The sequence below is a fragment of the Mauremys mutica genome, chromosome 11 (assembly GCF_020497125.1).
Source record: "Mauremys mutica isolate MM-2020 ecotype Southern chromosome 11, ASM2049712v1, whole genome shotgun sequence".
In the NCBI taxonomy this organism is placed as follows: Eukaryota; Metazoa; Chordata; order Testudines; family Geoemydidae; genus Mauremys; species Mauremys mutica.
In genome coordinates, this window is record NC_059082.1 from 44,248,258 (window position 1) to 44,263,658 (window position 15,401).

General features: G+C 47.0%; 1 protein-coding gene across 5 annotated transcripts in view; it reads right to left on the reverse strand.

Annotated features, from left to right (window-relative positions):
• Window positions 1-3,394: 3,394 nt before the first annotated feature.
• Window positions 3,395-15,401, reverse strand: part of HCN4 (hyperpolarization activated cyclic nucleotide gated potassium channel 4) — a 175,025-nt gene continuing 163,018 nt past the window's right edge. For all 5 annotated transcript variants that reach the window (XM_044978649.1, XM_044978653.1, XM_044978651.1 and 2 more), the window contains one exon: window positions 3,395-7,697. In XM_044978649.1, the coding sequence (XP_044834584.1) occupies window positions 6,142-7,697 (1,556 nt within the window). In that variant the 3' untranslated portion in view covers window positions 3,395-6,141. The remainder of the gene's footprint in view (window positions 7,698-15,401) is intronic.

Here is a 15,401-nt window from a genome sequence, read left to right on the forward strand (position 1 = left end):
GCAGGCTCTGTGTCCTCTACAAACTTGGCTGCCTTTCACTAGGGCTCAGGGTCTTGCTGCTGTTGCAGGGTTTCCCTAAAGATGGAGACCAGGGATGGGATGGCCTGAAATCTGTCCAGAGAGAGGTATGCCTTTGCTGACTTGGAATGAAGAAGGGCCTCTATACATTCTATGGACTGTGCTGGAGTGAGGGATGACTTGTAATTAATTCTTAATCCTAAGGAGTGGTGCAGATTGAGGACTGTGAAGAGGGCATTGGAAACTTCCTGATGGGGAATAACCTCTTAGAAGCCATTTGTCCATTCCCAGGTAGAGCTGTATTCCTTCTCCCAGGTGGCCCCCTACTACTGCCTAGTTTTTCTGAATACTCTCAGGGCAGCAGAGAGGCTGAGCAATAGTACCATGTACAGGGAGCAGTTATGTCCCAAGGTGACTGGAGATACTGTCAGTCAGAAAAATTGCTAAGTGAAAATAAACATCTTGGAAGCTGAGAGCTGCAAACCAATCCTAAGAGTCTAATGAGGGGATGATGGAGGCTAGAGTCACCATTCTGAACTGGAGTCAGTATGTCAATCTGTTCAGTTGCCTCGGGCCCATGTTAAGATGTATTTGTGACATTCTATACCTAGGGGAGCACCCTGTAACCCCCATATTCCTCATTCATATATAATTGTGATCTTGCATATAAAGCAGACCATGTGAGGTATCGGGGGAAAGGTTATGATCTGCTGAAAGTCACTATTCTATCCAAATATGTATCTCATTAATACATATGAAGTTATGAGAATTGTGTTGTATGGTTCTCACTAAAATATGCTGTGGGTTTGGGAAGCACCCAGATACTAGCTCTCCAGAGACAATGCCAAGGAAAGTACAGGGGAGTACCAACGCCCAGGCGGGTGTCAAACAACCATTAACAGCCATTGTCCAGCAAGGGAGCTATAATTCAATGACTCATCTGTCACACCAGGGGAATTGCTCAACCTTGCCTGGGGACTCAGCAATGCCCACCAGACATGCCTGGACTTCTGTTCTCCGAGCACATGGGACTGAGGGTATAAAACAGAACACAGGGGCCCCATGCTTGGCCTTTCTCCTGCCCCTACATATGCTGCAAGCAACAAAGACACTCAGAAGACTGAAGACTCCAACAACGGAGACTGGCCCAGGTTTAAGGGACAAACCTGTATATTAAGGACTGCAATATCCAGTTGGGTGAGAAAACTACTTAATCTAGATGTTGCCCAGTCTAATAGGGTTGAGAGTTTAGACTGCATGCTTATATTTTATTTTCTTTTTGGTAACTCTGACTTTTTGCATATCACTTATAATCACTTAAAATCTATCTTTTGTAGTCAATAAATTTGTTTAACTGTTTATCTTTACCTGTGGGTTTGCCTGAAGTGCTTGGTAAGGGTGCTTGCTCAGGTTTATAAAGGCTGGTGTATAGCCACTTTCCATTGATGAAGTGGTGAACCAATTAATAAATTTGCACTGCTCATCTTGAGCAGTGCAAGACCGTATACACCTGAGGTACAAGGCTGGGAGCTGGGGAGGTTTGGCTGATGCCTTTTTCTGTGTGATTCAAGTGGCTCTGGGAGCATTCATGTAATCTAGCGGGGTGTAGGGCTCCACATGCTGTTGTGCTGAGTGATAACACATGGAGGGGTTTGCTGCTTGTCACTAGCAAAGCATTGTGAGAGACAGCCCAGGCTGCACCCCTGGGGATCCTGTCACAGTATTCATGCTTTTTTTCTGGGAATAAAGAAGCAGCAAGAATAAAAACCCTTCCCTTTCATTTTGGATTGTTCAAAATGGTTAATTTCAATTCTGACTCTTTTTTAAATTTTGTTATAACTAAGAATGTAATTCAAAACATTAAACAATTTGAAATGTAAAGTCATTCTCAAAAGAAAACTGGAAACGTTTTGTTCCAAAAAAATGTCAAAATGGGCTGTTCTACATTGTTGGAAATCCTGCCCCCCAAACAAAATTTTGGCAAAATTGACACAAATTCATTAATCATTTTGACTTTGATGGACCTGTATTTTCTGATGCTGACTTAAAGTTTTCTGACCAGCTCTACTCATAGCTAGTATGCAGGCCCAAGGACAGTTGACTGAGTGGGTTTCAGACTGGAACCAGGAACCTGCAGGGTAGAGTTCCCACTTATAGGGACACTAAAGAAGAGGGATCGCTTGGAGAAGAGCCTCTGACATCAGAAAGGGAAGTGTCTTTCCAAAACCTTTCTTTCCCCTCATTGTCTTCTCTAGGAGGTGGAGCTTTAGCCAAGTATCTCTGGAGTAGCAAGTGGAGTGAAGAAGAACCAGAACAATGAGCAATGGTTCTGGATGCGGCACTTGCCCAAAGAGAAAAGACACTGACTGTGCCCATGGGTTAGAGAGATGAGTCCTTTGCACAATGGGCATGGCTTAAACCTAGAGGATTGAGGCTCAGCTTTTAGGCAGGAAGACATTGACTAATGACAGATTTTAGAGAATGAATACAAAGAAGGGGCTGCCAATAAGGCAGAAATATCTCACTGAACTAAGCTATATAAAAGGATTGGGCAAAAGGTGCTGTGAGGTAGCAGGTGAACACAGCTGAGCTCCACCTCACTGCCACAGGATGGAACTAAGCGGTGGGTGGGGCTTCTGTGTGCCCTTAGTTTGGGGGGCATGAGGACATGCAGGTGTGGCCCCAATAGACACTGCTGGCTCAAGAACTCAATCTCACCTGCATGAGATGCATGAGCACCTAGAGTGGGATCCATGTGCACAAAAACTCAAGGGAGAACTTCCTTTTTTTAAAGAAATGAAAGTTAGATTCTGGAGGACAATGTCATCCTCAAAACATGTGCCATATGTACATTTCAGCATTGCCCAGTCGTGAAAATGGGGATTCAATATTTCCTTTCTCCCAACTTTTCTCTGGTTTCTATGCAGAGCATAAACTCTTGGCAGCAAGGACTGCTTCTCACTACATGCTTGTATGGGCTCCAAACTCAGCTGGGGCATCCTGGCTCTCCAGTAACACAAATATGAATCCCTATAAGCATCAATCATGTTTCCTCTTGTAGGTTTAAAAGCATAGAGCCCTTCCCTTTCTGCACTTGTTGGTGTTCTCCAGCAATTTATTTTTATTTTCCTAGGAAAAAAAGAAGCCCCTTCAAAATCACACAGGCGGCTAGGAAAATACAGACAGATAGGGGTACAGACAGACAGGAGGGGAAATGCAAAGTCCCCCAATACCCCGAAGCAGGACTAGTAGGAAATAGATGTCCTGAAATGAGAGATCATATGATCTGTTGTTTACCTTCTCCTGTGGGTTAAAGTAAACAGATACCAAGTCAGAAGGTCTTTTTTATTTACTAAGTTTTTTTTATTGTGTCTGTTTTATATTCCAAACCCTTCCCCTACAACTCTTCCCTCCCTCACAATAAAACTACTGTGACAAGCCTAGTGTTGACTGAAGTCCAGTCGGAGTAACTCAGTATTAGCTACTGCACCGCTAAGAATCAGAAATCAAATAATGTCCCCTAGAAAATCAAAACAAAGGAACCCACCCGAATGAAGCCTGTCCACCAAATGTGGGGAGGAACACAAGTCCACCAGTGACAGCCCAGCAGGTGTGTCTGTGCAGCTGTGTGTGTCTGAGTATCCATGGGTTTCATTTGAAATTCAAGTGCCAACACAGCAGTTACAGCATGTTCATCCACAAAGGCTTGGTGGTGTTGGTCTCTAGGAGATCTTTCCCACCCACTCCTTACCTTCTCCGACCCCAGCCATCTTCTCAGATCCCACTCTCTCAAGACGCTCAGTGTGGTCTGTCCAGCATGTGGCAATAGGGGAAAATTTTTTTTAAAGGTCTCCCAAAGCTTCCTTCTAGGAATTGTCTCATATCTTTGAGCATGGGCGTGGGGGAGGGGGAGGTGTTGGTCAGTTTCCCCCTCTGTCAGTGGTTTCTGTTTCAAATGGGCCATTAGCTGAAGCTGGTCGGATGATCCTATATACGTTTTGGAAAGCAAGGTATATACTCTATAGGCATCACCTGCCAATTGCCTCTACAGGAAGGTCAAAACTGACATGTATTTTAAAAATAGAATATATATGTGTATATTATATGTGTGTATAGCAGTGTATATTGTATCTACATACATATACACTTATATATACACTCACACATATATAGCTGTATTTAGTTAGTAGAAAAAAATTTCTAGCATAACCTTGACCCTTTAAGGAAGACCAAAGCTGATTACATCTTAATTGTGAGCCACCAAAGCACCTTGAACCAAGAGTGCCCAGTTACACTTGCAGCAATTTTTGGAGATATAGGCCTGTCAGAGTTTTGCAAACAATTCGGTATAAAACCAGCAGCCAACCAGTTTTTTAGGGGGCTGGGGAAAGACAGGAGGATTGCTATTACTCTGATTGTTACTGTTGTTCTGGCACTGTGGCAGGAGGGCCTGCTTTTGTGGGAGCACTGGAAGGAATCTATGATATTAGAGGGCAGAGGAAGAAGGGGCACATGGGACCCTGTGATAGAAAAATGGTGAGCGCTCGGCTCTTTTACAGTGAGGTGATCAGAGACACCTGTTGGTCTAAGAAAAAGACAAGAAAAGCAAGAGGAAATATTTGCTCTAGAGATAAAGGCTGCAGCATCTCAGCTCTGTGCACATCCAATGGCTGAAACCTCTCCAGGATTCTAGTTATTGTCCTGTCCCTGCTTGGATTGCCTTACATCAGGAACCCAAGATGTAGCCCAAGGAGCCCGCAGGATCCGACAATGTCTGATGGTGCTGTCATTGCAGAGTGGAGCCACAGCCAATCAACTGCAGGTTATTATTGCTGGTGAAGTCAAGCAAATGATTTCTGTTCCTCTGGCAGAGGAGAAGCACAGGCCACGGCTGGCAGCATTTCATACACATATTTTACATTATATTAATTTAGATGCAAATCAGGTGGCTCCCTCAGGCTCCGGCAGAGCATCAGGGTGACACTCTGTACCACACCATGGGGCTTCCCTGAACACAGGAATGGCAGGATGGAAACTAGCTGGACTCTACCTTTCAACATAATTTTACTCTGTTCTCTTGTGGTTCAAAGCAGAGGTCCCCAGAAGCTGAGATGCTAACACTGTGGGAGGTGAGGCGAATGAACCATCCTCTTCCCACCACTTGCTTTGACTTCCTTCAGCTGGAATGCAAAATCAGCAACAGGTCCCTGAGCATGGTTCTAGTTGTAAGGCAGCAGCCATGCTGCTGGTCGGCTGGCAAAGCACAACAGTGACCAGTGAGATGAGACTCGCACCTCCCCTGCCCCCAAACTCTTTAGCAATACAGAGGGGACATAGCCCCACCCTACCATGATGGACCTGTGATTGGCTTTTTCTCCCACTAACACATCTGTGGGGTGGGAAGAAATCAGAAGCTGGAGCCCGCAATGCTGAGGAAGAGAGGGTCCTTCTATAGCCAGGTCACCAGGTGCTTCACCTTGTCCAGAAGGAGTCCAAGAAAGGGAAAAGCAAACCCCTTGCCCTTGTGATTCTAATCCCTATGGGGAACTGCATTAGCAATACTGACCCTCCGCCACTTCCTCTGCAATCCACTCAGGACACGAGAAAACCATAGGGGAATCAGAACCTTCCGATGTGCACAGCAAACTGCTCAGGACCTCCAAATCTAGACACTAAAGGCCAGATCTCCAGCTGCTGCAAATCAACACAGCTCTTCAAACGGAGCTGTTCCAAAATACACCGGCTATGGACCTGGCCCAATGTTCCTTCTCCTGCCCATGTCAACCTGGGATCTGCATCTCAACAGGAAAACCTTTTGGTGGCTCTATGGCTGATCATTCAGAAGTTCCAGCTCAGGCACACATTGTATTTGTGTGTTACCTCAGTGGATTAAATTTCCTCATTTTCTTTTGCTCCATGTATTAAAATATTCTATAAAATCAAGTGACCAAAAATCTATAGCTCTAAGAATACCTGGTTATCTTCTTTTTGTTTATCGCTAATCACAGTCAAACCTAAAGAAAGAAAGGCAAATAAAGAAAGAAAAAGGAAAGCAATGACTTGTGAAAGTCTGATCAGGAACTGAATTGCATGAGTGACAGAAACTGCTTTGAGAAGAGGTCTTCACAAATTGGAGGGCAGTTTGGATCTGACAGGTTCTAGCTCCCCAGGGAGCACAACAGATTCTTTCCTCCCACCAGCAGTCAGGGAGGGAGCAATGACAGCACTGGCTCCAAACACTAGTGGGTGTGGCAGAGAACCTGAGGACATCTGACGCGGCAAAGTCATGCGCCCAGGAATAGAGCTACACGGCTTCCCAAGAAGTCCAGACCCTCCCCCAGAGAAAGGAAAGAAGCTCAGAACAGACTCTCTAGAGGAAAGAGGAGAGCTTTGGCTCAGAGTCTGAGCCAATTCTTGGGGCAAAGATGGCTGGGAAGCAGAAATCAACTTGATGTCCTGGCTCAGGCGTCTTGGTGGCAAATGTGGAGAGCTCTTGGGTTGAAGGACCAGTGGAGGCGGGCTGGAGGTCTGAGGCATGAGCAAAGATCCATGAGAGCCGGAGGCCCTGGCAGGGCCACACTGGAAAGTTCTTGCAGCCACTGGGCTCTGACTAGGAGGACTAAGGCCAGAAGGGGTGTAACAAGGGGAGGCTACACCAGGCTGCTGCAGTGGAGACATGGAGGCAAAAGGTGACCTTTCCTGGTGGCCTATCGTCCCAGTTGCAGAGCCTAATGCACTTGGTTGGATTTGGCACAGCGCTGAAAGGGAGCCTCCAGAGGTTTGTGCCAGCTGGCTTAAGCTAGAGGATGGAGAACTGGAAGAAGGAGGAGGTTGAAAGTGGTTCATTCCTCCCAAAGTTCCACTTCCCGTGAGTGGCTGTAACTGTCCCACCTGCGGTGGCCTGGGGATGGTGGGCTGAAATTCGTTGAGAAGATTGCTAGGTGAGTTTGACGAGAGCTGGGTGAAGGAAGTAGACGGAGAGCTAGTGGTGGCCTGCTGAAAGTGGCCAAACCCACTAGGCGGAGTGTTGCTGGAAAGTGGCTGCTGCTGAGCTGTCTCTAAAGGAGACCCTGAAGGTGCCTGTTGAAACTGGTTCAATCCCGCTGATGATGTGCCACCCAAGCACTGTTGGCTTGAGCCAGGGGAAGGAGATCCAACCGAGGCCTTATGGAACTGGCCTAAGCCAGCAGAGGCCGTGAATCCTGCCAGCTGCTGGATTTGGAAGGAAGATGATGAAGGGGTTTCAGCTCCTGGAGTATGCAGCTGGGATGGCGTGCTGGATGGAGAACCTACGGCGGAAGGACCAGCTGATGGTATAATGGACTGAAGCCTTTTCAGTTGTCTCGGTGTCTGGCTGGACGGCTGCCCCAAGGAACCCAAGACAGACACTGGAGGACGGAATATAGCCGTTGGGAGGCGTGGGTGGTGGGTCAGAGCTATTGCTACTGAAGTGGTGGCTGCTGCAGCTTGCAAGGGCGCCTGGATCAGTGGAGTCCAGATGACAGGGGTTGGTGTGGAAGCTGCAGCTGCAGCGGCCGCAGCCTGGACATTGTGAGCACAGTGTGCCATCTCTCTGTCATGCTGCACAATCTGCTGGATGATCTCGTTCTCCTGGTAGTTGAAGACACCAGAGTTGAGGTCATGCTGGACTTTATGCAGCAGAATGGAATTTTTCTTACCTGTAGAAAAAAAAGGAGAGAGGAATAATCAGTCTGGTAAAAGCAAGGGGGAAACCTTTCAGTGGATATCAATTGAAGGCCACTGCCTGCATCTCCCAGTTCATTTTAGGGCCACATTGTCCCATTCTCATTTGTTCCCTCAAATGGAGGTGCCATGGCACCTTTGTGACAGCCAATAAGCTCACATACACTACATCCTCTAGCCAAGTAGTGTCCCATAAGATCTTGCCTCATGGGGCATGAGGAGTCTTGCTCACCCAGGGTTTTAAGGGACCAGGTCAGGGCAGATTGGCAAACGGCTTTTTTTTGTCTGGAGGCTATTATCTTGTGCTTCAGAATCTCAACTTCCATTTAAAACAATTACTCTGTAGTACTGGTGGTTACAAAGAAAACACCAAACATATGAACCGAGTGTAACTATGTCAGTGATGTCTGCCTGAGCCTGCAGAGAGCCTGAAACAATTCACCTCAATGGATTAGTTTACTCTGAAGTCTAATAGCAAAACTTTTTAAATATAAACATTATTAACTATTTCACCCCGATCCAGTGCTGAGGGATGATTTTGTAAAGATCTGCTTTCAGTGGCATTTCATTTTGGTATCTCAAGTGGGTGGTTTGTAGGTGGATGTTGGGTGAGTACTCCTACTCCGACCCCCAAATTCTATTCCTGCTGCACGTTCCTCATGCTGCCACCACCCTGGATTCCTTTGAATTGTAGAATCGTAAGACTGGGAGGGACCTTGAGAGGTCATCTAGTCCAGTCCCCTGCACTCATGGCAGAACTAAATATTATCTCCAGTGGTCCCCAACCATTTCGTCTGGCAGGTGCCAGATGAAGGACCACTGTGGCGGTGGAGCACCTGCCGAAATGCTGCCGAATTTCGGCAGCAACGCCTCTCGATGATGCCGCTTGCCGTCGACAAGTGACGGCATCGAGAGGCGTCGCCGCCAAAATTCGGGAGCGACGCCTCTCAATGACATCACTTGTCGACAGCAAGCGGCGTCATCGAGAGGCGTCCCTGCCGAAATGCTGCTGAAATTCGACTGCATTTTGGCGGGTGCTCTCCTGGGAGCCAGGACCTGGGCGCATTAAGATGCCCCTGTGGGTGCCATGGCGCCCGAGGGCACCGCGTTGGGGACCCCTGATCTAGACCGTCCCTGACAGGCTTTCAGCAAACAGCTCCTGAAGTGGCAGCTGGGCCTTTCTTCTCACCTGGAGGGAATCCAAAACAGAGGCCAAGGTTTAGTGGGGTTTCCTGGCCACTGCACATTCCTGCAGTTTTCTGGAGAAGCTCAACATGTTCTCAGGATGGAACAGTACCTGATAAAACCCAGCTGCAGAAAGGCAGAAGCCATGTATACCACACATACAACTTCGGATTTTCTTGGGCAAATTTCCTCTGGTGAATGGTAAGTTATTTTCTGCAGCAGGCCTTTTATTAACACATTTCTAGCTAATGCTCAGCACTTCTGTAGCACCTTTCAACCTAGGGTATGACAGCGCTTGACTAATTTCAAGTGATTTTGCATCTTAACAACTCAGTATGGTCACTATTATTGTCCCAATATTTTTTACAGCTGGGTAAACCAAGGCACGGAGAGGTGAAGTGGTTTGCCCTAGATTATACAGCATGGCAGTGACAGGACCCAAGAGCGCTGAATCCCAGCCTCCTGCGCTAATCGCTGGACATCCCTCCTTCATATCCAGTCTACATCTCATTGCACCTACTGGGCTAGTGAGACATGGTGAGTCAGATCCTCAGCCCTCCTGCAGTGCCATCAAGCCTGACGAACTGTGCCCCTGAGGCATCAGGGAACCCTCCAATGAAGCAGAACTGTCAGAGAATACTCTAAATCATCCCCATCTCCTGTATCTCGGTACAGGGGGCATTCCTAGCAGAAAGGGGGCATGACTGAGCATTCCTACATCCAAGCAAGCCTTGGCTGCCACAAAGGGGCTGGGAGTGGCCTGGCATAAGTTAGAGTATCCCAGAGGCTGCTGTATTGTATGCTGGAACCTGGACCAGCCCCCAGCCAGCCCAAGTATTGGGGGAGTGCATAAGGTGACCTAAAGCCACCTCCACCTGGCTCAAGCATAGTGGATGATCTGAATAGAGTGAACTGAGACACTGCACAGCACACTGTGCTGGGTGCATACAACTTCTAATCATTAGTTACTGTGCATTACCCTGAAGGACTGAGGAAGAGACAGTGGAACCTCCTCCTTGCCTTGGAGGTTTTGCAAAGCTCTCCAACCATTGTTTGGGTTCACAAGAACATCCTTCCCCCATGTTCTCCATCATTTAAGCCCATGTCCATTTAGGGTAACCAGACAGCAAATGTGAAAAATTGGGACGGGGGTGGGGGGTAATAGGTGCCTATATAAGAAAAAGAACCAAAAATCGGGACTGTCCCTATAAAATCGAGACATCTGATCACCCCATGTCCATTTCCCCTTTAAGGGTGACTGGGACATTAAGTTCTCTCTAGACCCTTTTGCCCCAGACTCTCAAAGCACTTTACAAATGGTAAGGAATCAAGGATGAAATCCTGGCTCCACTGAAGTCAATGTGAACTCTGTCAATGGAACCAGGACTTCACCCTAAGCCTCGCAGTTTCCCTAGCAGGGAGGTAAGCCAAGCAAGTGCTTCTAGCTGAGAGGAAGTCTCTGTGCACTAGGGACAGAAGAACTCTCCCTCCCCAAAGGCTCTGCTGGCTCAGGTGAGAGCTCTCTGTGCAGCAGTTTGCCTGCCATTATTGTTTCATTAATGCCTGGTAAGCGGAATTCCAAACCAATCAAATTTAAGTTCCAGCTCAACTTTCAGCCTTGCAGTGTAATCTTACCCAGCACTTTGCCCTTTCCAAGTGTTGCAAAATTCAGTGACACAAGTTTGCCTGGCCCCAGAATGCACCTGGTGCTGAGGGGAAACTTCACGTGATTAAAGAACAGATCTGAGCCATGAGTGAGGGTGCTGTGTGGAGCCCTTTCACCAGATCACAGCACCATAGGCGCCGACTTCTACTCCTGCCAGTGGGTGCTCGACCCCCCTCGTTCCCAGCTCTGCCCTCATTTCAACCCCTTCCCCAAAGTCCCCGCCCTGCCCCTATTCCGACTCCTTCCCCAAATCCCTGCCCCGGCACTGGCCCCTGCCTCTTCCCCACCTCCTCCCCTGAGCGCTCCTCCTTCCCCACCCCTCCCCGGAGTGGCCAAACAGCTGTTTGGCGGTGGCCGGGCGGGAAGCACTGGGAGGTAGGCAGAGAAGCGGGGATGTGGTGCGCTCAGGTGGGGAGGGGAGGAGGAGGTGAGGCAGGGGGGAGAGTAGCTTGGCTGCTGGTGGATGCAGAGAACCCACTAATTTTTCCCCATGGGTGCTCCAGCCCCGGAGCAACCATGGAGTTGGCGCCTATGCACAGTACCTTCTCAATGGAAGAGAACTTCTGATGCATCAGAATTTAGTTGTATCCTCAAAGCCTAATGAAAACAAACTATTCTGTTACAGCATTGCTGCATGAGGAGTTGCTGCTCATAGGAGTTTGTATCATATCCTTAACAAACTGGCTTCAGTTAAATCTACCACTTGACTTTTCAAGGGCAGTCCACACTCCCAGCTGATGCCATCCTGAAGATATTAGAGCAGCTACCTGTGGGGCTCCCTCTAGCTTTTGTTTCTTGGTTCTGGTAGGATTTGGAGGGCTCAGGTTAGTCAGTAGTAACCTGCATGCAGCACTCAGGAGTGCACATGTGCATGGCAGCTTGTCTTGAGGCTGGGGTTCAAGGTGAGCATACAATGGCGTCCCAAGGCACCAGCCAGTTTGGATTAAATCAAAAGCGGTATTAACCTTCCTCCCAAACAAAACTTTCCTAAAGCTCCACACCAATTCGTTAACTTTCTCATTCTGTTTCAGTGCCCCAGGTTCCTGCCTGCACTTTCAGCTCCCGTCTAAAACCAAGACTGACAAACACCCTTCCTCCAAGAGGGTTTGCAGAATTTGAATCAGACACAGGCACAGTATGGCAGATTGGATCTGTAAACACCTTCCATCCTGAACTCTGGCACCACAGCCACCTCGCATCTTCAGAATTAAAGAATGTCGGCATAATTAATACCAGTCAACAACGTTTATGGAAAATAGGGCTTGTCAGATAAACTTGTCGTCATTCTTTGTTGAGATCATTATTCCAGATTAACTTTCACATGTAGACAAAGTTCTAAGGATTTGACTTAGTCCCACATAACATGCTGATACAAATATTTAGCACTATACAAAATCAATGCAACTGGTTAACCAACAGACTGCAAAAAGTAAATGTAAGTGGGGAATTGTCACCCAGTGGGGATGCTTCTAGTGGGATCCTGTAGGGAATCTGTTCTCAGCCCTAGGCTATTCAATACCTTTATCAATGATTGGGCAGAAAATATAAAATCACTGCAGGTAAAATTTGCAGAGGACACAAAAATTGGTGGAGTGGTAAATAATGATGAGGACATCCATTAATACAGGCCAACCTCGATCTCTTGGTAAGGTGAGCCAACATGCAGTTTAACACAGCCAAATGCAAGGTCATACATCGAGGAACAAAGAATATAGGTCACCCTTATAAACTGGGGGACTGTAGCCTGGAAAGCAGTGACTGAAAAAGAGTTAGGGGTCACGGTAAGTAACCATCTAAACATGAACTCTCAGTGCAATGCTGTAGCTAAGAGGAAGAATGGTATCCTCGGATACATAAGCAAGGGAATATCAACCAGGAGCAGGGAGCTGGTATTATCTCTGGACATGGCACTGGTGAGACCATTACTGGATACTGTGCCCCATTTTGGTGTTCACACTTCAAAAAGGCTGTTGAAAAGCTGAAAGGGTGCAGAAAAGAACTACAAGAATGAGTCAAGATCTGGAAAACCTGCCATAGAACGAGAGTGACTGCTACACGTATCACCAGGATAGACAAGCCCTGATTCTCCCTGCAGCTCATGTAGCTATTTACACCAGTGCAAAATAGCTGTGAAAAGCTACAATTTGGATTTGGTAGTGTTTTGCGCTGGTGTAAATAGCTATATGAGCTGCAGGCAATGGAGAATCAGACCCTGTATGCTTCCATCATCATTCAAATTTATGCAGGACAAGAGTGTGGCCACTTCTGGGATGCAATGGGACAGCTCTTCAGCAGTGCACAGCAACACTACACAACAGTTCTAGTGAGGACGTAAACAAGAACTTACCCAATTGAAATTGCAGGGTAGGAAACAAAATGGAATTACTCAAGCAAGAATTTGGCTAACACGCTAAGGATCAAAAGGGTATGTCTGAGAGGGCAACACCTCAGGTTTGCAATAATGAGTTTTCTGGAGTCACAGGTGCAAATTCCAGCCAGGGGCACAAAGAGCTCTCCCACACAGTTGCAAGGCCAGGATGTGGAGAGGGAGATATGGGGTGGGGGGAGTGCCTTCAAGGAGACAATCAAACTCCAACCCTGTGGCTGAACGTTAGTAGTTCTGTGGATATAGTATAATGGGTTTCTTTATCAAGAAACTGGGCTGAGGAAGTGAGAAGAGATGGAAGGAGGAGGAGAAGAAGTTGGTGTGATTACTGCAGCCTCCCCAAGAGTGCTAGACCAGCATCTGCTTTGTGATTCCATCGTCACAGCAAACGCCTCACCTCACTCCTTCATCCTGTCAGCTGCACTTGGCTTCCAGTTTGCTCTTCTGTGCTTGAGCCGCTTTTGACCTCAGACACACCTGCCCTCACTCCACAGCAGAACGCTGGGATGTTAATGATTGTTGCCCAGGTAGATTGAGAGGCAGGAGAAGGCCCTAACTGTTCAATGCCTGCACTCTGTGACAGCAGTATAGGGAGAGCTCCTACTTCGCAGTACATTAATACATCCTTACCCTCTGTGAGCCAAGGCCCCCCTGTATTTACACACTACTGCAATAATACTGGTATACAGTATGCCATGGGAGGTATCACATGAAAGCTAATAACATGCTGGTTATTAATATCATTGTAAAATGCATGTGTTAACCTTATATGTGAAGTTATGAATTCTCTCTGTATAATGTTACTAGAACGTTGTTTAAGTCAAAGACAGCCTAACCTAGGTAAAGGTGATAGAGGGAAGGGAGGTTTACCTCAATTTACATATTAGCTGTAAACAAAGCTGCTATCAGCTATCAAAGCTGCTAAACCAGTGGGCCTTACTGTGAGGTGGAACACAAGAGATAGAGAATTAACATGGCTCTGCACCCCAGAAAGACAGAGGAGACTGAGTTCCCAGGAGGCCTTCCTGACATGTAACACAAAGACATCCCTTTGGGGCGACAAGGAACAGAGAGAGAATCCATTTCAATCTTTCACCTTAAGGAAACAATGAAACTGAGCGCTTTCATGTCTGTGAGAGCTCCTGGCCAGGCTGGAAAGGAGACTGGGGGTGAGAGAAACCATCTTGCACAAAGACGGTATCTTGCTAGATTAAGTTTCAGATTTTAGATACGTATTTTCACTTTTATTTGCTTGTAGCCAGCTCTACCTTTATCTTTTACTTGGTGTCTCTTAACCCATACTCTTTTGTTAATCAACTTGTTTTACTTTTACCATAAACCAGTTCAGGGTGGTGTTTGAAGAGAACAGTGTATTTACCCCAGTTCAATTAATAAGCTGTGATGTACTGACTCTTTAACAGAGCAGTGAACTTAATATCTTCTGTGATTGCACCATGATGTGGGGCTGTGCGCTGCAGAGAAACATCCCTGGGGCACTCAGATGCTGGAGTTCACTGATTGTACCTACTAAGTGAGGTCTGGGCCGGAAGTGCCTTGAGGAGTTGGCTGGGGGGTGGGGGGCGGAGGCAGACAGACTGGTGTGGCAGGAAGCTAGCACACAATCTAGTTACCAGCAAAACTCACTCCTGTTGAGGCAGAGAGATAACACACTGGCACGCAGCTCTGGGCACCCCAGCAGCATGTTATACTCTCACACACCTTTCCACTGACCCATCTCTCCTCTGACCATGTGTGCGGCTCATTGGCTGTTTCCAGTGGGGCAGCCCCATGCAGTGTCAGACCATAATAGGTACAGGGTGATGCCCTAGTTGAGGAAAGATGGTTTTCTGACAGTAACTAAACCTGTGAGTGAAACACAAGCCAAAGCTGGAGCAAGGCAGGAGAGAGGTGTTTCCTAGGGAGATGTTTCTGCAATGACTTTTTTCTTCCTTCTTTCTTTATTAAACTGCTCTGACTACAGATCAGTTTCTTTGCTCTGGATTTATTGTCATTTCACCTGCCTTGAAATGAGATCTGCAAACATAGTGATGAAAGGCTGATTAATCTGGCTTCTCTAAGTAGCTCTGTGTAATCTGAACTGTAATGCTATTCTGTACCACAGTTTTGTTCAGTGAACCACAGTAGGATGCTTGGACAGAATAATCTATTTTCCTCTCATTTCAGCGCTGGAAGCACAAAGCCTGTGTGATGTCAAGACTTCATCCTTCTAGACCTTCTGTCCATCTGACACTACGGTGATGAGCATGGTATAAGAACTGATATAATATATAGAATACACACTTGTTCCAGTTTGACTCCTAAACCTGAATATGCAGAACTTCATGGCGGCAGCAGTAATCAAACTCAGATCCTCCTTCTCCAAAAAGCACAGCCCCTGGCCACTTGAGTAGAGGAGACCTTTCACTAGGTGTGAGTAATACA